Source organism: Pelobates fuscus, chromosome 4, assembly GCF_036172605.1.
Source record: "Pelobates fuscus isolate aPelFus1 chromosome 4, aPelFus1.pri, whole genome shotgun sequence".
In the NCBI taxonomy this organism is placed as follows: domain Eukaryota; kingdom Metazoa; phylum Chordata; class Amphibia; order Anura; family Pelobatidae; genus Pelobates; species Pelobates fuscus.
The window spans coordinates 4,039,860-4,064,413 of NC_086320.1; the positions used below are offsets into that span (position 1 = coordinate 4,039,860).

At 43.2% G+C, this 24,554-nt stretch overlaps 2 protein-coding genes across 3 annotated transcripts in view; one reads left to right on the forward strand and one right to left on the reverse strand.

Annotated features, from left to right (window-relative positions):
* LOC134608247 (TBC1 domain family member 20-like) overlaps positions 1-13,443 on the reverse strand; it is a 138,224-nt gene extending 124,781 nt beyond the window's left edge. The window contains exon 1 of the mRNA XM_063450912.1: positions 13,352-13,443. Coding sequence (XP_063306982.1) covers positions 13,352-13,433 — 82 coding nt within the window. The 5' untranslated portion in view covers positions 13,434-13,443. The remainder of the gene's footprint in view (positions 1-13,351) is intronic.
* The window catches only part of DGAT1 (diacylglycerol O-acyltransferase 1), a 239,784-nt gene that overhangs the window by 171,861 nt on the left and 43,369 nt on the right, over positions 1-24,554 (forward strand). For both annotated transcript variants that reach the window (XM_063450910.1, XM_063450909.1), the window contains exons 3-9: positions 9,433-9,473; positions 11,406-11,491; positions 13,418-13,470; positions 13,723-13,828; positions 17,137-17,265; positions 17,791-17,865; positions 17,953-18,056. In XM_063450910.1, the coding sequence (XP_063306980.1) occupies positions 9,433-9,473; positions 11,406-11,491; positions 13,418-13,470; positions 13,723-13,828; positions 17,137-17,265; positions 17,791-17,865; positions 17,953-18,056 (594 nt within the window). The remainder of the gene's footprint in view (positions 1-9,432; positions 9,474-11,405; positions 11,492-13,417; positions 13,471-13,722; positions 13,829-17,136; positions 17,266-17,790; positions 17,866-17,952; positions 18,057-24,554) is intronic.

Genomic DNA, 24,554 nt, shown 5'->3' on the forward strand with positions numbered 1-24,554 from the left:
CTTCATGAAGGGTGTAACAGAACTAAGCTTTATTGAAACAGGCTGGCTTTTATGGGGAATCCTCCTGCAAGATGACGTCCCAGAACAAACAAATACATTCACCAATCACTGTACAGTATTTTACTAATACACGCCCTCCCTCTGCCTGGGAGATATTGAAATAAGTTAAGGAATAAATCAGTTATCTCCAGGCAAAGGGCACACATTTTCCCCAAAAGTTAGAACACCCTTTCCCCACAAGGTATCCCCACAAAATATCCCCTGATAGCCCCGATCTGGGAGGCAAACATATCCAAATTTCACCCAGATCGGTTCAGGGGTTCTTGAAAAGTGTGGAAGTCCTGTTTTACCGACCACACACGAGGCTCCTGCCCAAAACAGTTCCACGAATTCAGCGTGTGCGGTCGGTCAATTGGGAAAAAGGCGAAAAGCGGTCAAAATACCGTATAGATCCTCCTGGCTCATAGTAGCGATTGTTCCCCTGGTCTGCACGAACATAACTACCGAATGCCGCTCTTCTGGCTGTTCGGTAAGTAGGAGAAGCGGGAGTTCGGTAGTTTTCAGCGGTGGTTCGTGCGGTCGAGTGTCCGATTTTAGTTCCAGACACTCGACGACCAAGTCCTGCTGACTCCCCTCGTGCGAACAAGATGGCTGCAGTTTTCTTTTCCACGTGGCGTTCGGCTATACGAACAGCGGCCACCCAGGGAACACTTAATTGACGGTGCTTTTGAACATAACAAGCCAGGAGGGGGTCGGGGTTCGGTAGTTTCAAACTGCCGAACTAATAACCAATTTAGGCAGAAAAAATGTAGAAAACACATAAAAATAGAAGAAAAGGTCGGATAAAGTCCATTTTCTTCACAACTTAAACATACATTTTTCACCCAAGGCACGAATAGACAAACAGGGATAAAATACCGAAAGACCGGTGCTCCCGAACGGCCTGGAAGTCCAGCGGTATTAGTGCTGTTGAGTAGCCGATTTTAGTTCCAGGCACTCAACGACAAAATACAGCTGGGCTAACAAAGGATCCAAGATGGCCGACCGCCACGTGGTCGGTACCTGAACGGCGGCCACCGTGAACATCCATTAACTACCGAAAGATACAATGGTGCGATACTTAATGGGAGCCACACGACCTCCTGTGTGTGGTCTCCCATTTGGTAGTTTGTTCGTTTCACGAACAGTGTTGAAATTCACTGTTCGTGAAACTACTGTATGAATGCTGGTGGCTTTCGTGCCGCCAGCATACGAATGCTCTCGTTCGCATCAAATACAGACAATTGAATATACCCAGTTCAGATGGCCGTAAAGCTACAACATCACATTAATTAAAATAGAGCCTTAAGTGGCTAGTTTTGCCACATGGACCGTAACCAGTCTTCTGGCTCTCATCACGGACCGTAACCAGTCTTCTGGCTCTCATCACGGACCGTAACCAGTCTTCTGGCTCTCATCACGGACCGTAACCAGTCTTCTCGCTCTCATCACGGACCGTAACCAGTCTTCTCGGTCTCATCACGGACCGCAACCAGTCTCCCCAACCTCGCTCACATCACGGACTGTAACCAGTCTTCTCGGTATCATCACGGACCGTAACCAGTCTCCCCAGCCTCGCTCACATCACGGACTGTAACCAGTCTTCTCGGTATCATCACGGACCGTAACCAGTCTCCCCAACCTCGCTCACATCACGGACTGTAACCAGTCTTCTCTGTCTCATCACGGACTGTAACCAGTGTACCGACCTCGCTCACATCACGGACCGTAACCAATCACCTTGTCCCGTTTGTATCTGTATAGGTCACTTTTCAACCTGGCCTTTATGTTTTACTCCCATAATTACCTGATTACTGGGAAGGATAGCTTGTTCACGTGTCCCTTCTTTCACCATATTTACATCAGCCAGTAATCAGATTACTGGCATTGACGTTATTCCTTGCGTCTCCTGCCCGGCTCTAAACCTCTTAGTCCTGTGATGTATAGAGAAACTAGTGACCGCCACAAGGGGAAGGGAAATAGGATATGTTCATCTCGGGTCTAAAGTAACTCTTAATAGACCATCTCATCCTTTCTCTGGTCATGGGAATATGTTGTTCTAACAACGCTTTCTATGTTATTTCCTACCTTTTTGAGGTTTCATAAGGTGCCTGTTCAGGCAGTTGAAGCGGTTTTTCTTGTAAATCCAAGTCAACAAGACAAAAATAAAAGAATTTTCTGAAAATTAAGTCTGTTCAAGTCTTTACATGCTCATTCCACGTTTAATCTGCCCCTCCTATAGATGCAGAAATCGTCAATGAAAATCTTAAAGGAACACTATAGTCACCTAAATTACTTTAGCTAAATAAAGCGGTTTTAGTGTATAGATCATTCCCCTGCAATTTCACTGCTCAATTCACTGTCATTTAGGAGTTAAATCACTTTGTTTCTGTTTATGCAGCCCTAGCCACACCTCCCCTGGCTATGATTGACAGAGCCTGCATGAAAAAAAAACTGGTTTCACTTTCAAACAGATGTAATTTACCTTAAATAATTGTATCTCAATCTCTAAATTGAACTTTAATCACATACAGGAGGCTCTTGCAGGGTCTAGCAAGCTATTAACATAGCAGGGGATAAGAAAATCTTAATTAAACAGAACTTGCAATAAAGAAAGCCTAAATAGGGCTCTCTTTACAGGAAGTGTTTATGGAAGGCTGTGCAAGTCACATGCAGGGAGGTGTGACTAGGGTTCATAAACAAAGGGATTTAACTGCTAAATGGCAGAGGATTGAGCAGTGAGGCTGCAGGGGCATGTTCTATACACCAAAACTGCTTCATTAAGCTAAAGTTGTTTAGGTGACTATAGTGTCCCTTTAATGTTTCTCATAAACTGAACTACCCATATTATTATCATTATTATTGTAGCGGCACCCCGATAGAATGAGGGGTTTTCGCCGCCAAGAGATATCCTTTCTCCCCTGTTGTGAGAGGGAGGCTGTAGAGCAGAGCAGGAACAGCTCTTACAAGAGCTAGTGATTATAATACTCCAAGAGCAGGGATTATCGCAGGTATAGCTTTTCCCTACAAGCACGAGACAAGGCTCTGTGTTGAGGGTAAAGCAGGAACTCTGCTTTAATGGGGCACACTGGCCTTTTATGCAAGTCTCCCAACAAGAGCAACACGCAGGTGGACTTTGTTGGGCACAGGACACAAAGTATACAAGCCAATCAAAACAATGTGATTATTAACGACACTCCCACATACAGTACACAATCCCTCCCCTCTGAGTATGATACAATTAAGGCAGATAGTGGATTAACGTAATTATCCTCAGACAGAAAAAACACAAAGTCCAATAAGTACCCCAAAATACAACATATCCCCATAACACATCCCCTGATAGCCCCAATCTGGGAGAACAACATACTTAAAAATCACCCTGAACGGTTCAGGGGTTCAAAATTTAGCTGGAAGCCTCTTTTTGACCGAATGCTTAGTTTCATGCCCAAAATAGTTACAGAGAATTAGGCGGTGCAGTCGAAGTACCCAGTCGAAGTACCGTTCGAATTGTCGAACGCTGTTCGACTCCCGTCGAAGGCCCCGGGAAGGTAACTTTTCAGGCGACTCGACGACAAAACACGGCTAAACACGTTCGACTAAACAAGATGGCCATTTGACATTCGAACACGTGGCGGCCACTTCGACTACCTCAACACTTCAACTGTATCTGAAGTGCCACTTTGAAAATTCAAAGAGCCATTGTTTACAGACCCAATAAGCACAATTAGGATCTCTCAGCCAAAACAAATAGCAGGGGCCATAGTCACAGGGTAAAAGGCTGTAGTCCCCTCCAAAAACCAGTGGCGAGGTCACTTTCGCCGCAATTATTATTTTATACAAATAATATGCTTATGTCTAAATGTATTAAAAAAAAAAAAGAAAAGAAAAAAACAAAAGGAAAAAACTGTGGTGTTCACCACAAAGTGATAATAATGAAAATAATACAAACTGGATATCGTAGATGTATTCAGTCTTAAAAATATATCTATAGAGAGAAATATAAAAGTATATGGTGTAATATTGTTAACACATATAGAGAGTGGGGGTGGTAGAGAACTCACAAGATTAGGATGAATTCAGGCGTATCTCCCTTAATATTAGGGAATTAATGAGATGTGAGGAACCTCCAGCGATGTAATTCTGGATAGAAAGTGACAGATCTTCTTGCCCACTCAAAGTAAAAGAAGAAAATTGATAGTGCAGATTGTATAAAAAAGGTTACAATTTATTACAAATATTGCACTTACAATGTTTCAAATAAAAGACAGCATGTCTCCACACCAAGGTAGTATCCACGTATATCAGCCAATGTATTCACGGCAGGAAGTGGTAAACAGCACCAACAAAAATAACAATAAAATAAAGATAAAAGTTCATATGAACCAATAAACAACTCCAACGCGTTTCGTCCTTCTTTGGACTTCCTCAGGGATGTATGACTGTAATCCGAATAGATTCTTCCTATATATCCGCCGGGAGATGAAGAAATCGCTCGCAGGTGATAGCGTGCGTTCCACCCTGGAACGCATTCGTTACTTCCGGGTGATGTCACTTCCGGTATAGCGGACAGAGTACGAACTTGATATCAGATACTTCTTAGCGGCAATAACATAGAAATATATACACTGTAACAATACATCATGTTGCCATGTAGGTATTAAGCATTTCACATATTCAAGCCTTTCTAAACAGGAAATGTATTGGTTTAATGTCCTTTATGTCAGATAATGAGAATAAATATATATATATATAGAATAAATATAATACAATACAAATGTGTAGGCATAAAAATGCATATCTGTCCAGAAAATGTGTGTGTATATATACATCCACACACATACCTGCAAAAATTGCATGCATATATGAACCTTTATATGAATAATATACATATAAAAGATTGAGTAAACAATTATAGTTATAAAGGCAATTGAATGTTGTTATGCTTAACACCTTTACAAAAATCACAAATATATACAGATCTATACTAGACAAATTATTTTATTGTACATCAATATTCTAAAATGAACTAAATGATCTATCTGTGAATAGAAAACAAGTATTAGTTGCATCCATTGGACATATCAAAAGAATAAAAAAAAATGAACGAATATGAATATAAATATAATAAAATAAAAAAGCCCCCAGCTTCGCCAATTTGTATGTTTCCCATTGGGAATCTAGTCAGATAACTTTAGGTCAGATGCTGGGGGGGGAATCTTGTCCTGTGGCGACGCTACATAGACGACTTCCTTATCATTTGGGAGGGAGATCACATTAGTTTGGATAATTTCATTTCATATATCAATCATAATGAATATAATTTAAGTTTCACCTCTACTTGCCATACTACACATATAGATTTCTTAGATCTAACGATCTATATAGAGAATAATGTCCTGAAAACTAAAACTTTTTAAAAAAATACAGACTGTAATACCGCTATAGATTATTCGAGTTCCCATCACCCTATGTGGTTAAAAAATGTCCCAAAAGGACAACTTACACGTCTGAGACGTAATTGCTCAGATATAGACACTTTCAGAACTCAATCAAAAATCATAAAAAACAGATATATAGAAAAAGGATATGATTCAAAAATAGTTGAGGAGGCAGAACTTCCTTTGATTAACACAGATCGTGAAAGATTACTTACTAAAACAAATGCTAACGTTTCAAAATATTCAAAAAATAAAAATGGAAATAAGTTTGATTTTGCCTTTGTAACTAAATACCACTCCCAGGCTAGGGAGATTAAAAATATAATTAATCGTCATTGGCATATACTAAAAAAAGAATTTTTTTGAATAATATTTTACCCAACAAACCAATTACCGTATTTATCGGCGTATAACACGCACTTTTTCCCCCTGAAAATAGGGGGAAAATCGTGGGTGCGTGTTATACGCCGATATCCCATAATTACTTACCTGTCCTGAAGCGTGGGCCGGCTTCACAGCTTGCACCGCGGTACAGGAACTTTAATTTCATGTTCCGGTTTCCGGCGGGACTGAAAGGAAGTGTGCACAATAGTGTGCACACTTCCTTTCAGTCCCGCCGGAAACCGGAACATGAAATTAAAGTTCCTGTACCGCGGTGCAAGCTGTGAAGCCGGCCCACGCTTCAGGACAGGTAAGTAATTATGGGAGGGGAAGTACACTATGGGAGGGGAGGGAAGTACACTATGGGAGGGGAGGGAAGTACACTATGGGAGGGGAGGGGGAGGAAGTACACTATGGGAGGGGAGGGGGGGAGAATGGGAGGGGAGGGGGAGAATACTATGGGAGGGGAGGGGGAAAATACTATGGGAGGGGAGGGGGAAAATACTATGGGATGGGAGGGGGAAAATACTATGGGATGGGAGGGGGGAAATACTATGGGAGGGGAGGGGGGGAGAATACTATGGGGGGGAGAATGGGAGGGGAGGGGGAGAATACTATGGGAGGGGAGGGGGAAAATACTATGGGAGGGGAGGGGGGAAATACTATGGGAGGGGAGGGGGGGGAACACTATGGGATGGGGGGGGGGGGGGGGGAATTTCCTGGAATTTCTTTCTAAAAATGAGGTGCGTGTTATACGCCGGTGCGTGTTATACGCCGATAAATACGGTATAATTTATAAAAAGCTGACAATTTAAAGAACAAATTGGCTCCAAGTATACTCCCTTTAGCTAAAACTGTTCCAATACAACCTACACACATTTTTTTGTAATAAAATATTACAAGGTTTTTTTCGATGTGGAAAGTGTTCCACGTGTACTTTTCAAAAAAAGAATACTAACACATTTATGGGCACATATACACAACGAACATATCATATAAAAAAATGAATCCAGTGTTCCACCACCCATGTCATTTATCTATTACAATGTGGAGCACAATATATTGTTCGGACTATTCGAAAACGTCATGTCAGATTATTAGAACATTTCCAAAATATAAGAAATAAAAAATTAGAACATAGTGTATCTAAACATTGTACCTATTGTCCACATTTTCAATAGAATACATTCTTAGCAATTGGGATAGACAAAATAGAAAAACATTGGAGAGGAGGAAACCTTGTAACTTCATTAAATACAAAAGAGGCCCAGTGGATTTTTAATTTAAAGACTTTAAAGTATGGTTTAAATCAAGAAATAGACTTAGCTGGACTTATCTGATTTTTTTTATTTTATATTTATATTTTATTCTTATTTTTATTTTCATTTATTTTTATTTTATTTATTTTTCTTTGCTTTTTTCATTTGCTATTTTCATTTGTCTTTATTTATATTTAAATTCATATTTATTTATTTTCATTATTTTCATTCATATATAATTTTATTTTAATATATATATATATTTTTTTATTATTATTATATTAGTATTTATATTCGTTCATTCATTTTTTTTTATTATTATTATTTTGATTTTTTTTTTTATTCTTTTGATATGTCCAATGGATGCAACTAATACTTGTTTTCTATTCACAGATAGATCATTTAGTTAATTTTAGAATATTGATGTACAATAAAAGAATTTGTCTAGTATAGATCTGTATATATTTGTGATTTTTGTAAAGGTGTTAAGCATAACAACATTCAACTGCCTTTATAACTATAATTGTTTACTCATATTTTTTTGTATGTATATTATTCATATAAAGGTTCATATATGCATGCAATTTTTGCAGGTATGTGTGGATGTATATATACATTTTCTGGACAGATATGCATTTTTATGCCTACACATTTGTATTGTATTATATTTATTCTATATATATATTTATTCTCATTATCTGACATAAAGGACATTAAACCAATACATTTCCTGTTTAGAAAGGCTTGAATATGTGAAATGCTTAATACCTACATGGCAACATGATGTATTGTTACAGTGTATATATTTCTATGTTATTGCCGCTAAGAAGTATCTGATATCAACTTCGTACTCGGTCCGCTATACCGGAAGTGACATCACCCGGAAGTAACTAATGCGTTCCAGGGTGGAACTCACGCTATCACCTGCGAGCGATTTCTTCATCTCCCGGCGATATACAAGAAGAATCTATTCGGATTACAGTCATACATCCCTGAGGAAGTCCAAAGAAGGACGAAACGCGTTGGAGTTGTTTATTGGTTCATATGAACTTTTATCTTTATTTTATTGTTATTTTTGTTGGTGCTGTTTACCACTTCCTGCCGTGAATACATTGGCTGATATACGTGGATACCACCTTGGTGTGGAGACATGCTGTCTTTTATTTGAAACATTTGTAAGTGCAATATTTGTAATAAATTGTAACCTTTTTTATACAATCTGCACTATCAATTTTCTTCTTTTACGTTGAGTGGGCAAGAAGATCTGTCACTTTCTATCCAGAATTACATCGCTGGAGGTTCCTCACATCTCATTAATTCCCTAATATTAAGGGAGATACGCCTGAATTCATCCTAATCTTGTGAGTTCTCTACCACCCCCACTCTCTATATGTGTTAACAATATTACACCATATACTTTTATATTTCTCTCTATAGATATATTTTTAAGACTGAATACATCTACGATATCCAGTTTGTATTATTTTCATTATTATCACTTTGTGGTGAACAACACAGTTTTTTCCTTTTGGTTTTTTCTTTTCTTTTTTTTTTACTATTGTATATTGAGTGTCTATAAGGGAACACTTTAAAAACCTTAGGTACTCTGTGTAATATAGCACTACAGTTAATTCTCAGTTTTTTGTATGTCTAAATGTATTAACCTGATATGTTTCCACAGATTTAAAGGGTTACTCCAACCAAAAGCAGTGTTTATAATGCTGAGTTACACCTCTAACAGCAAAGTGCATTATCTGTGCTTGCGCAGTGTGGGATTAACCTGTAGAAGGCATATCCATATTTGGTGTATATCTGTGCCTATTTCTGCTTTGCTTGTGTAGGGTATTGTATTTGAGTCTGTGAGTATAGTGAGTGTGCGTAGCTAACAGTTAGAAAGGGGTTAAGAAGATGAACAGCTTGAGAGGGGGTAAAGTTGTAGTATACGGGCTGTTCCAGACTAGAGCTGGGTTACATTTAATATAAGGGTACATGGGGAGTTAAACATAGGGCACAGGGTTTATTTTAGGTTCGGCTTTGAGAGCTGGAGTTTGTCAAATATGAAGCCTAGAAAGCCTATGGCTAGCAGCAGTTTGTCATAACAGCCCATTGGGTAGCCAAGCTCGGTGAATAGAGAGGAGAATATCCGTTAAATGCAAGGCTGTCTTATCTCGAATGTCCTATAATTTGAGGCGACATTAAGCAGCCTTGTCCATACAGCCAGTTATTCCATGCACATTGCCGCTTCCCTCTGTGGTCTCTTGTCCTGTTATCACCATGAGTGGCCAATTTAATGAGGATGTGTTTTATTTCAGGTTTTAAGTAATGCGCGGCTCTTCCTAGAAAACATTATTAAGTAAGTATTTACATTAGCTCTCGTGATTCTCAGGCAGCATGTTGCAGGGCGCAGCCATCCTGGATTCAGCCACGATTGAATGTTTGATGTTTATTAATGCTACAAATTTGTTTTAAACACGTCAAATTTGCAGGTTTTTTTTCTTTTTATCATTGATGTTTTGTATTTGTAGTGTTATCTCCAGGTGTCAGATCTTCTCCAGTGAGCTGCGCCCAAACCAGGAACTTGCCCGGCCACTGCTGGTGCTCGCTCATCGGCCCGGCCACTGCTGGTGCTCGCTCATCGGCCCGGCCACTGCTGGTGCTCGCTCATCGGCCCGGCCACTGCTGGTGCTCGCTCATCGGCCCGGCCGTTGCTGGTGCTCGCTCATCGGCCCGGCCGTTGCTGGTGCTCGCTCATCGGCCCGGCCATTGCTGGTGCTCGCTCATCGGCCCGGCCGTTGCTGGTGCTCGCTCAGCAGCCCGGCCACTGCTGGTGCTCGCTCATCGGCCCGGCCGTTGCTGGTGCTCGCTCATCGGCCCGGCCACTGCTGGTGCTCGCTCATCGGCCCGGCCATTGCTGGTGCTCGCTCATCGGCCCGGCCGTTGCTGGTGCTCGCTCATCGGCCCGGCCGTTGCTGGTGCTCGCTCATCGGCCCGGCCATTGCTGGTGCTCGCTCATCGGCCCGGCCATTGCTGGTGCTCGCTCATCGGCCCGGCCATTGCTGGTGCTCGCTCATCGGCCCGGCCATTGCTGGTGCTCGCTCAGCGGCCCGTCCACTGCTGGTGCTCGCTCATCGGCCCGGCCGTTGCTGGTGCTCGCTCATCGGCCCGGCCACTGCTGGTGCTCGCTCATCGGCCCGGCCGTTGCTGGTGCTCGCTCATCGGCCCGGCCACTGCTGGTGCTCGCTCATCGGCCCGGCCATTGCTGGTGCTCGCTCATCGGCCCGGCCGTTGCTGGTGCTCGCTCATCGGCCCGGCCGTTGCTGGTGCTCGCTCATCGGCCCGGCCATTGCTGGTGCTCGCTCATCGGCCCGGCCATTGCTGGTGCTCGCTCATCGGCCCGGCCATTGCTGGTGCTCGCTCAGCGGCCCGGCCGTTGCTGGTGCTCGCTCATCGGCCCGGCCGTTGCTGGTGCTCGCTCATCGGCCCGGCCGTTGCTGGTGCTCGCTCATCGGCCCGGCCGTTGCTGGTGCTCGCTCATCGGCCCGGCCGTTGCTGGTGCTCGCTCATCGGCCCGGCCGTTGCTAGTGCTCGCTCATCGGCCCGGCCGTTGCTGGTGCTCGCTCATCGGCCCGGCCGTTGCTGGTGCTCGCTCATCGGCCCGGCCGTTGCTGGTGCTCGCTCATCGGCCCGGCCGTTGCTGGTGCTCGCTCATCGGCCCGGCCATTGCTGGTGCTCGCTCATCGGCCCGGCCATTGCTGGTGCTCGCTCAGCGGCCCGTCCACTGCTGGTGCTCGCTCAGCGGCCCGGCCACTCTCTCGCTCAGCGGCCCGGCCACTTCTGGTGCTCGCTCAGCATCCCGGCCACTACTGGTCCTCCCATAATGCCTTGCTTTGCATCTATAGGAGATGACATTGCGGAGAATGCTTTTTGAATCTTTTTTTTTTTAAACCGTTTTTCACATCTGGTCCCCATTTCCTCATTGAAACCACTGCATGAAAGCATAAACATAAAACGTAAAGAGAATTGAAACCTAATCTCCATCTGTAGAATGGTTCATTAATGCACACAGTATTCACCAGTTCTGTCCATTACAGACAAGGATAGAAATTATTAAGTCAAATCCTCAGTCACATGTGCAGATCGTCCTTTTCTGATTGGTCTGCGCTCTGCACTGACACTACATGGCTGTAGAGTGCTCACCAAGCTGCATTCTCTACGTACGCCCCAGTTAGGACAGGAAGGGCCTGCACCTTTAAATCCCTGTCTAATATGTGTTATTTCTTCCCAGGTACGGGATACTGGTGGATCCCATTCAGGTGGTTTCACTGTTTGTTAAGGACCCCTATAGTTGGCCAGCGCTCTGCCTGGTGCTGGGTAAGTTCTGGTTCTATATCTCTAGCAGTGCAGGCTGGTCTGTGGGATGGGAAAAGGCCCCATCAATAAAATATATTGGCCGAAAAACAACATTAATATTGGCTTCCTAAATAGATGTAGATGTAGTGTCTGTTATTATAGGCTCGTTAATATCCCCCACCTCTCTGCTAGCCCATAGTGAGCGTTAATAGCCCCTACCTCTCTGCTAGCCCTCATAGTGAGCGTTAATAGCCCCTACCTCTCTGCTAGTCCATAGTGAGCGTTAATAGCCCCTACCTATTTGCTAGCCTAAAGTGAGGGTTAATAGCCCCTACCTCTCTGCTAGCCCATAGTGAGCGTTGATAGCCCCTACCTCTCTGCTAGCCCATAGTGAGCGTTAATAACCTCCCACCTCTCTGCTAGCCCATAGTGAGCGTTAATAACCCCCACCTCTCTGCTAGCCCATATTGAGCGTTAATAACCCCCACCTCTCTGCTAGCCCATAGTGAGCGGTAATAACCCCCACCTCTCTGCTAGCCCATAGTGAGCGTTAATAGCCCCCCACCTCTCTGCTAGCCCATAGTGTGCGTTAATAGCCCCCACCTCTCTGCTAGCCCATAGTGAGCGTTAATAGCCCCCCACCTCTCTGCTAGCCCATAGTGTGCGTTAATAGCCCCCACCTCTCTGCTAGCCTATATTGAGCGTTAATAGCCCCCACCTCTCTGCTAGCCCATAGTGTGCGATAATAGCCCCCACCTCTCTGCTAGCCCATAGTGTGCCTTAATAGCCCCCCACCTCTCTGCTAGCCCATAGTGAGCGTTAATAGCTCCTACCTCTTTGCTAGCCTATAGTGAGCGTTACTATCCCCCACCTCTCTGCTAGCCCATAGTGAGCGGTAATAGCCCCTACCTCTTTGCTAGCCCATAGTGAGCGTTAATAGCCCCTACCTCTCTGCTAGCCCATAGTGAGCGTTTATAGCCCCTACCTCTCTGCTAGCCCATAGAGAGCGTTAATATCCCCCACCTCTCTGCTAGCCTATGGTGAGTGTTAATATCCCCCACCTCTCTGCTAGCCCATAGTGAGCGTTAATAGCCCCCCACCTCTCTGCTAGCCCATAGTGAGCGTTAATAGCCCCCCACCTCTCTGCTAGCCCATAGTGAGCGTTTATAGCCCCCCACCTCTCTGCTAGCCCATAGTGAGCGTTAATAGCCCCTACCTCTCTGCTAGCCAATAGTGAGCGTTAATAGCTCCTACCTCTTTGCTAGCCTATAGTGAGCGTTACTATCCCCCACCTCTCTGCTAGCCCATAGTGAGCGTTAATAGCCCCTACCTCTTTGCTAGCCCATAGTGAGCGTTAATAGCCCCTACCTCTTTGCTAGCCTATAGTGAGCGTTAATAGCCCCTACCTCTTTGCTAGCCTATAGTGAGCGTTAATAGCCCCCACAACTCTGCTAGCCAATAGTGAGCGTTAATAGCCCCTACCTCTCTGCTAGCCCATAGTGAGCGTTAATAGCCCCTACCTCTCTGCTAGCCAATAGTGAGCGTTAATAGCTCCTACCTCTTTGCTAGCCTATAGTGAGCGTTACTATCCCCCACCTCTCTGCTAGCCCATAGTGAGGGTTAATAGCCCCTACCTCTCTTCTAGCCCATAGTGAGCGTTAATAGCCCCTACCTCTTTGCTAGCCTATAGTGAGCGTTAATAGCCCCCACCTCTCTGCTAGCCAATAGTGAGCGTTAATAACCCCTACCTCTCTACTAGCCCATAGTGAGCGTTAATATCCCCCTACCTCTCTGCTAGCCCATACTGTGCGATAATAGCCCCCACCTCTCTGCTAGCCCATGCTGAGTGTTAATTGTGTAGCAGAGTGAAGTCCTTCTTACTTGTAGCGTGTGGATGCCCATATGGAACGAGTTGTTGAGTAGCAGTATATGTTCTGTCTATCGCAGGGTCTAATGTTTTCATCCTTGGAGCGCTGCACCTGGAGAGAAGATTGGCATCGGTGAGTATGGAAAAGAGCACAGAATAAGTGGAGTACAGGCATCGCGTAACACCCTAGAGACTGCCAAATTGATGGTGAGCCCATTCTGATGGGGAATCTCAAAGTACAAAAACCTGGGCCAAACTGGTTCCCGCGTGTGCTGGTAGCGTCTGGGAATATTTGTTCCTGCAGGGATCTTCTTTGTGTTGCGGTAAAAACTGGTTCAGTCACCTCTCCAATATCATCAGCAAGTGATTGATTTTCTCTCCACAGGGCAGCCTGTCTGAACGCTTTGGACTCTTCCTCTACACACTCCTCCTCACAACCATTCTCTGCCTCCCAGTTCTGGTAGTATTCACCGTCCGTTCAATAACTCCAGGTAACTAACACTGGGCTTTATAGAGACCTCCCAGCCCCGGAATTAGAGTACCCACCATAACTCAAAATTTCTCCCATAGCTCTGTGTGTGTCACCCTGCAGTGGGAGGGACAGATTCCATGTCCCATAGCTCCCTCTGTCTGTGTCACCCTGCAGTGGGAGGGACAGACTCCGTGTCCCATAGCTCCTTCTGTCCGTGTCACCCTGCAGTGGGAGGGACAGACTCCCTGTCCCATTGCTCCTTCTGTCTGTGTCACCCTGCAGTGGGAGGGACAGACTCCGTTTTCCCATTGCTCCTTCTGTCTGTGTCACCCTTGTGGGGATATTTATGTGATAGTAATAGTAAACAGTTGAGAATTGCCCACTATTTCAATTCTCAGATCCCAAAGATCGTTATCGTGTAAGTGAAATGTATTCCATATAAAAAAAATCACAATTTGTTATAAAAATACATACAATTTATTGTGACAAATTAAATAATAATAAGTAACATGCGTGACAATAATCAATGAAAATTCAGTATAACATAGTATGCAATACAATATGGTAATGTAAAAACATCTCCCAATGACTAAGACCAGATTTATGACTGTATTTCACAGAGACAAAGAAAAAGTTTCACACAGTTTGCAGCATAAAGCCATAAAACTAGCTAACAGTTAGAATAACCCTTTCAATGCTGGCTAGACCTCCTAGGTAATTAAGATCTATTCTCATGTGATTTTAAATAAAATAACATAACATTTAAACCAGCTCATTAGTCATTTCCTGGAACCATCCAATAAGAGCAATCTACCATGTTCTATAAGCAGAATTTTAACTTGCCTAAATAGATATTTTATCTTATTTTAGGGCAAATCAATACACCTGGATAAATATCACGATATGCTAACATGTGATATGTCACATAAATACATACTTATTCTAATTCCATCTGCAGCATGGAATGGTTATAAATATATACTTCTTAGTTAACTAAGATTTCTAAATATCGAAATCTGATCGTGATTTATCCAGTCATATATCATGCTATTAGAAAATTTAGATTAATTAAATGAAGCCAGTATAATTACCAGTTGAGTAGATATTTTCATCAGATTAGTAGGTATTCTCAGGAATTTGAATGTCATGGGTCTCTTTCTCTGTCTCCTGACTTAGCCTGCTTCCAACTGCCTTGCCCCCGACTGCTCACTCTCTTGCTTTCTCTGCATACCTCATTCTTCCCTTTGTCTTAACTTTTTTAAAGAGAAATTCACTAGGTGATAGACCAATAGAAACACTGGGGGTGTGGTTGCCTTCCAGATAACAATTTAAGTATTTGGTCTATAGAGAGCAGTCTCGTCCCACTAAACATTCCTATCCAGGAAAGAGTTAACTTTTCCTGCTGGCTATTTTGATGTCATTTAGCTTATCTTTAAGGTTATTCATAATTTGTTTTCTGTCAGTTCAAAGAGTTTATTTGAATTTTCTTCAGACTGTGTGTCTCCAATTCCTGCTGTAATTTCTAATATGACAGTTCGTAAACGTAGTCTCACCTTTCACTACAATGGGAATCTTCTGAAATTTAGAAAGTAAAATTAATTACTAAGTTTTATCTGGTCACTGGTGTCTGGCTTTCTTGTGTGAAGCTAACATTAAGAAAAGTATTCCACCCCCCCTTCTCTGTTAGACGCATTGTATCACTGGGTTTGTTTATATAATACATTCCTTAGCTTCTGGCAAAGTGGTTAGTTTTACAGAAGGGATAGACATCTTGTGTCTTTTGTTAGTTTGAAAATAACAAAATGGAGTCTGATCTGTTCAGAGTGATTTAGGCAATATACACTTTAATTTCTATCATAGCACAAAATGTCTGCCAATATAAATACACTGACACCCTGCAGTGGGAGGGACAGACTCCGTGTCCCATAGCTCTGTCTGTGTCACCCTGCAGTGGGAGGTACAGATTATGTGTCCCATATCTCCCTCTATCTGTGTCACCCTGCAGTGGGAGGGACAGACTCCGTGTCCCATAGCTCTGTCTGTGTCACCCTGCAGTGGGAGGTACAGATTCTGTGTCCCATATCTCCCTCTATCTGTGTCACCCTGCAGTGGGAGGGACAGACTCCGTGTTCCATAGCTCCTTCTGTCTGTGTCACCCTGCAGTGGGAGGGACAGACTCCGTGTCCCATAGCTCTGTGTGTGTCACCCTGCAGTGGGAGGGACAGATTCCGTGTCCCATAGCTCCTTCTGTCTGTGTCACCCTGCAGTTGGAGGGACAGACTCCTTGTCCCATAGCTCCTTCTGTCTGTGTCACCCTGCAGTGGGAGGGACACACTCCGTGTCCCATAGCTGTGTGTGTGTCACCCTGCAGTGGGAGGTACAGATTCCGTGTCCCATATCTCCCTCTATCTGTGTCACCCTGCAGTGGGAGGGACAGACTCCGTGTCCCATAGCTCCTTCTGTCTGTGTCACCCTGCAGTGGGAGGGACAGACTCCGTGTCCCATAGCTCTGTGTGTGTCACCCTGCAGTGGGAGGGACAGACTCCGTGTCCCATAGCTCCTTCTGTCTGTGTCACCCTGCAGTGGGAGGGACACACTCTGTGTCCCATAGCTGTGTGTGTGTCACCCTGCAGTGGGAGGTACAGATTCCGTGTCCCATATCTCCCTCTATCTGTGTCACCCTGCAGTGGGAGGGACAGACTCCGTGTCCCATAGCTCCTTCTGTCTGTGTCACCCTGCAATGGGAGGGACAGACTCCGTGTCCCATAGCGCTGTGTGTGTCACCCTGCAGTGGGAGGGACAGATTCAGTGTCCCATAGCTCCCTCTATCTGTGTCACCCTGCAGTGGGAGGGACAGACTCCTTGTCCCATAGCTCCTTCTGTCTGTGTCACCCTGCAGTGGGAGGGACAGACTCCATGTCCCATAGCTCTGTGTGTGTCACCCTGCAGTGGGAGGGGACAGATTCCGTGTCCCATAGCTCCTTCTGTCTGTGTCACCCTGCAGTGGGGGGACAGACTCCGTGTCCCATAGCTCCTTCTGTCTGTGTCACCCTGCAGTGGGAGGGACACACTCAGTGTTCCATAGCTCCTTCTATCTGTGTCACCCTGCAGTGGGAGGGACAGACTGTGTTCCATAGCTCCCTTCTGTCTCTGTCACCCTGCAGTGGGAGGGACAGAGACTGTGTTCCATAGCTCCCTTCTGTCTGTGTCACCCTGCAGTGGGAGTTACAGACTTTGTGTCCCATAGCTCCTTTCTCCAGTGGGAGGGACAAATTCCATTTCCCATAATGCACACTGTTTGTGTCAATATTGTCTTGTGTCTTCCAGTGGGAGCAGTATTTGCACTCAGTGTTTACACCATACTCTTCCTGAAGCTGTTCTCCTATAAAGATGTGAATCTGTGGTGCAGAGCGCGAAGGCTGACACAGGCCCGGACACTGGGCCGATCACAGTCTGGTGAGTTATTCGAGCTGATAGACATTAGACTTTATTTCCTCTCATGTGACTACTGTCACCAGCAGCATTTATCATTATTACAAATTTAGAAAATTCTGGTCTAAAATGTTAAATTCTCAGATTTCCACAGTTTCTTGATTATTTTGTGATAAATGTAAGCTTGTGTCCGATGATTGTCGTAGCCTGAAACCCGTTAAACATTCCTCTGATTGTGTCGCTACCTTCTTCACCTGGCATTTAATGACAGGGACAAATGGTGACCCATTCCACAACTGGAAGATATTTCATAAGGTTAATTCTGACTCTTCCCAGTGTCAGAGGGGCCACCACTGCCGGAGGAAAAGGTGCCTTGTGCACCATTTGTGAGCAGTCGTTGGTGATTTCATGAATATGATGGACCTTTTCCAGTTAGTGAGGACCCAGCAGTTGAGAATGTTTAATACATTTATTCAGTAAATATTATGTGGTGTAATAAATATCGGATGCCATGCTGAATCCTTCTCTTCTTTTCGCCCCCATCTCCAGTTCCGGTAATAAAGAAAGCCAATGGAGAGATTGGGAAGAAGCATATTTCATACCCAGGAAACCTGATGCACAGAGGTGTTAGGGTGACTTCTGGCTAAACTTCTCTTTAATTCAATCAGTGCTTTTCTACAGTACTTCACATATTCTCCTTCTCGCCCTCAGATATGTATTACTTTGCGTTTGCCCCTACACTTTGCTATGAGCTGAACTTCCCTCGATCTCCAAGAATCCGCAAGAGATTCCTTCTGCGTCGTCTATTTGAGATGGTGAGCTGTCTTCTAACAAAATAGATTTCTGATACATATCGCACAAACAGTCTGTCATATATAATACACAAATACAAGTTCAGACTGTCATATATACCTTCATTACACAGCTAGACCAATACCACACACCAACGCTACATCATCCATACCTTCATTATACAGCTAGACTGACACCACACACCAACGCTACATCATCCATACCTTCATTATACAGCTAGACCAATACCACACACCAACGCTACATCATCCATACCTTCATTATACAGCTAGACTGACACCACACACCAACGCTACATCATCCATACCTTCATTATACAGCTAGACCAATACCACACACCAACGCTACATCATCCATACCTTCATTATACAGCTAGACTGACACCACACACCAACGCTACATCATCCATACCTTCATTATACAGCTAGACTGACACCACACACCCTCACTACATCATCTATACCTTCATTATACACCTAGACCAATACCACACACCAACGCTACATCATCCATACCTTCATTATACAGCTAGACCAATACCACACACCAACGCTACATCATCCATACCTTCATTATACAGCTAGACTGACACCACACACCAACGCTACATCATCCATACCTTCATTATACAGCTAGACCAATACCACACACCAACACTACATCATCCATACCTTCATTATACAGCTAGACCAATACCACACACCAACGCTACATCATCCATACCTTCTTTATACAGCTAGACTGACACCACACACCAACGCTACATCATCCATACCTTAATTATACAGCTGGACTGACACCACACACCAACACTTCATTATACAGCTGGACTGACACCACACACCAACACTACATTATCTATACCTTCATTATACAGCTAGACTGACACCACACACCAACACTACATTATCTATACCTTCATTATTCAGCTAGACTGACACCATACACCAACACTACATTATCTATACCTTCATTATACAGCTAGACTGACACCACACACCTTCTATACCTTCATTATACAGCTAGACTGATACCACACACCCTCACTACATTATCTATACCTTCATTATACAGCTAGACTGACACCACACACCTTCTATACCTTCATTATACAGCTAGACTGATACCACACACCCTCACTACATTATCTATACCTTCATTATACAGCTAGACTGACACCACACACCAACACCACATTATCTATACCTTCATTATACAGCTAGACTGACACCACACACCTTCTATACCTTCATTATACAGCTAGACTGACACCACACACCCTCACTACATTATCTATACCTTCATTATACAGCTGGACGGACACCACACACCAACACTACATTATCTATACCTTCATTATACAGCTAGACTGACACCACACACCCTCAGTACATTATCTATACCTTCATTATACAGCTATACTGACACCACACACCTTCTATACCTTCATTATACAGCTAGACTGACGCCACACACCCTCACTATATCATCTATACCTTCATTATACAGCTGGACTGACACCACACACCAACACTACATTATCTATACATTCATTATACCGCTAGACTGACACCACACACCCTCAGTACATTATCTATACCTTCATTATACAGCTAGACCAATACCACACACCAACGCTACATCATCCATACCTTCATTACACAGCTAGACCAATAGCACACACCAACGCTACATCATCCATACCTTAATTATACAGCTAGACCAATACCACACACCAACACTACATCATCCATACCTTCATTATACAGCTAGACCAACAATGCTACATCATCCATACCTTCATTACACAGCTAGACCCATACCACACACCAACGCTACATCATCCATACCTTCATTATACAGCTAGACCAATACCACACACCAACACTACATCATCCATACCTTCATTATACAGCTAGACTGACACCACACACCCTCAGTACATTATCTATACCTTCATTATACAGCTAGACTGACACCACACACCCTCACTACATTATCTATACCTTCATTATACAGCTGGACTGACACCACACACCAACACTTCATTATACAGCTGGACTGACACCACACACCAACACTACATTATCTATACCTTCATTATACAGCTAGACTGACACCACACACCAACACTACATTATCTATACCTTCATTATACAGCTAGACTGACACCACACACCTTCTATACCTTCATTATACAGCTAGACTGACACCACACACCAACGCTACATCATCCATAGCTTCATTATACAGCTAGACCAATACCACACACCAACACTACATCATCCATACCTTCATTATACAGCTAGACTGACACCACACACCAACGCTACATCATCCATACCTTCATTATACAGCTAGACTGACACCACACACCAACACTACATTATCTATACCTTCATTATACAGCTAGACTGACACCACACACCTTCTATACCTTCATTATACAGCTAGACTGATACCACACACCCTCACTACATTATCTATACCTTCATTATACAGCTAGACTGACACCACACACCAACACCACATTATCTATACCTTCATTATACAGCTAGACTGACACCACACACCAACACCACATTATCTATACCTTCATTATACAGCTAGACTGACACCACACACCAACACTACATTATCTATACCTTCATTATACAGCTAGACTGACACCACACACCAACACTACATTATCTATACCTTCATTATACAGCTAGACTGACACCACACACCAACACTACATTATCTATACCTTCATTATACAGCTAGACTGACACCACACACCTTCTATACCTTCATTATACAGCTATACTGACACCACACACCCTCACTATATCATCTATACCTTCATTATACAGCTGGACTGACACCACACACCTTCTATACCTTCATTATACAGCTAGACTGACACCACACACCCTCACTACATTATCTATACCTTCATTATACCGCTAGACTGACACCACACACCAACACTAAATTATCTATACCTTCATTATACAGCTAGACTGACACCACACACCAACACTACATTATACAGCTGGACTGACACCACACACCAACACTACATTATCTATACCTTCATTATACAGCTAGACTGATTCCACACACCAACACTACATTATCTATACCTTCATTATACAGCTGGACTGACACCACACACCAACACTACATTATCTATACCTTCGTTATACAGCTAGACTGACACCACACACCCTCACTACATTATCTATACCTTCATTATACAGCTGGACGGACACCACACACCAACACTACATTATCTATACCTTCATTATACAGCTAGACTGACACCACACACCAACACTACATTATCTATACCTTCTTTATACAGCTAGACTGACACCACACACCCTCAGTACATTATCTATACCTTCATTATACAGCTAGACTGACACCACACACCAACACTACATTATCTATACCTTCATTATACCGCTAGACTGACACCACACACCAACACTACATTATCTATACCTTCATTATACAGCTGGACTTACACCACACACCAACACTACATTATCTATACCTTCATTATATAGTTAGACTGACACCACACACCTTCTATACCTTCATTATACAGCTAGACTGACACCACACACCCTCACTACATCATCTATACCTTCATTATACAGCTAGACTGATGCCACACACCAACACTACATTATCTATACCTTCATTATACAGCTAGACTGACACCATATACCTTCATTATACAGCTAGACTGACACCACATCACTACATCATCTATACCTTCATTATACAGCTGGACTGACACCACACACCCTCACTACATCATCTATACCTTCATTATACAGCTGGACTGACACCACACACCCTCAGTACATTATCTATACCTTCATTATACAGCTAGACTGACACCACACACCAACACTAAATTATATATACCTTCATTATACAGCTAGACTGACACCACACACCAACACTACATTATACAGCTGGACTGACACCACACACCAACACTACATTATCTATACCTTCATTATACAGCTAGACTGATTCCACACACCAACACTACATTATCTATACCTTCATTATACAGCTGGACTGACACCACACACCAACACTACATTATCTATACCTTCATTATACAGCTGGACTGACACCACACACCAACACTACATTATCTATACCTTCATTATACAGCTAGACTGATGCCACACACCCTCAGTACATTATCTATACCTTCATTATACAGCTAGACTGACACCACACACCAACACTACATTATCTATACCTTCATTATACCGCTAGACTGACACCACACACCAACACTACATTATCTATACCTTCATTATACAGCTGGACTTACACCACACACCAACACTACATTATCTATACCTTCATTATATAGTTAGACTGACACCACACACCTTCTATACCTTCATTATACAGCTAGACTGACACCACACACCCTCACTACATCATCTATACCTTCATTATACAGCTAGACTGATGCCACACACCAACACTACATTATCTATACCTTCATTATACAGCTAGACTGACACCATATACCTTCATTATACAGCTAGACTGACACCACACACCAACATTACATTATCTATACCTTCTTTATACAGCTAGACTGACACCACACACCCTCAGTACATTATCTATACCTTCATTATACAGCTAGACTGACACCACACACCAACACTACATTATCTATACCTTCATTATACCGCTAGACTGACACCACACACCAACACTACATTATCTATACCTTCATTATACAGCTGGACTTACACCACACACCAACACTACATTATCTATACCTTCATTATATAGTTAGACTGACACCACACACCTTCTATACCTTCATTATACAGCTAGACTGACACCACACACCCTCACTACATCATCTATACCTTCATTATACAGCTAGACTGATGCCACACACCAACACTACATTATCTATACCTTCATTATACAGCTAGACTGACACCATATACCTTCATTATACAGCTAGACTGACACCACATCACTACATCATCTATACCTTCATTATACAGCTGGACTGACACCACACACCCTCACTACATCATCTATACCTTCATTATACAGCTGGACTGACACCACACACCCTCAGTACATTATCTATACCTTCATTATACAGCTAGACTGACACCACACACCTTCTATACCTTCATTATACGGCTAGACTGATACCACACACCAACACCACATTATCTATACCTTCATTATACAGCTAGACTGTCACCACACACCCTCAGTACATTATCTATACCTTCATTATACAGCTAGACTGACACCACACACCTTCTATACCTTCATTATACAGCTAGACTGACACCACATACCCTCACTACATCATCTATACCTTCATTCTACAGCTAGACTGACACCATACACCAACACTACATTATCTATACCTTCATTATACAGCTGGACTGACACCACACACCAACACTACATTATCTATACCTTCATTATACAGCTGGACTGACACCACACACCAACACTACATTATCTATACCTTCATTATACAGCTAGACTGATACCACACACCAACACTACATTATCTATACCTTCATTATACAGCTAGACTGACACCACACACCTTCTATACCTTCATTATACAGCTGGACTCACACCACACAGCAACACTAAATTATCTATACTTTCATTATACAGCTAGACTGACACCACACACCAACACTACATTATCTATACCTTCATTATACAGCTAGACTGACACCACAAACTAACACTACATTATCTATACATTCATTATACAGCTAGACTGACACCACACACCAACACTACATTATCTATACCTTCATTATACAGCTAGACTGATACCACACACCAACACTACATTATCTATACCTTCATTATACAGCTAGACTGACACCACAAACTAACACTACATTATCTATACCTTCATTATACAGCTAGACTGACACCATATACCTTCATTATACAGCTAGACTGACACCACATCACTACATCATCTATACCTTCATTATACAGCTGGACTGACACCACACACCCTCACTACATCATCTATACCTTCATTATACAGCTGGACTGACACCACACACCCTCAGTACATTATCTATACCTTCATTATACAGCTAGACTGACACCACACACCTTCTATACCTTCATTATACGGCTAGACTGATACCACACACCAACACCACATTATCTATACCTTCATTATACAGCTAGACTGTCACCACACACCCTCAGTACATTATCTATACCTTCATTATACAGCTAGACTGACACCACACACCTTCTATACCTTCATTATACAGCTAGACTGACACCACATACCCTCACTACATCATCTATACCTTCATTCTACAGCTAGACTGACACCATACACCAACACTACATTATCTATACCTTCATTATACAGCTGGACTGACACCACACACCAACACTACATTATCTATACCTTCATTATACAGCTGGACTGACACCACACACCA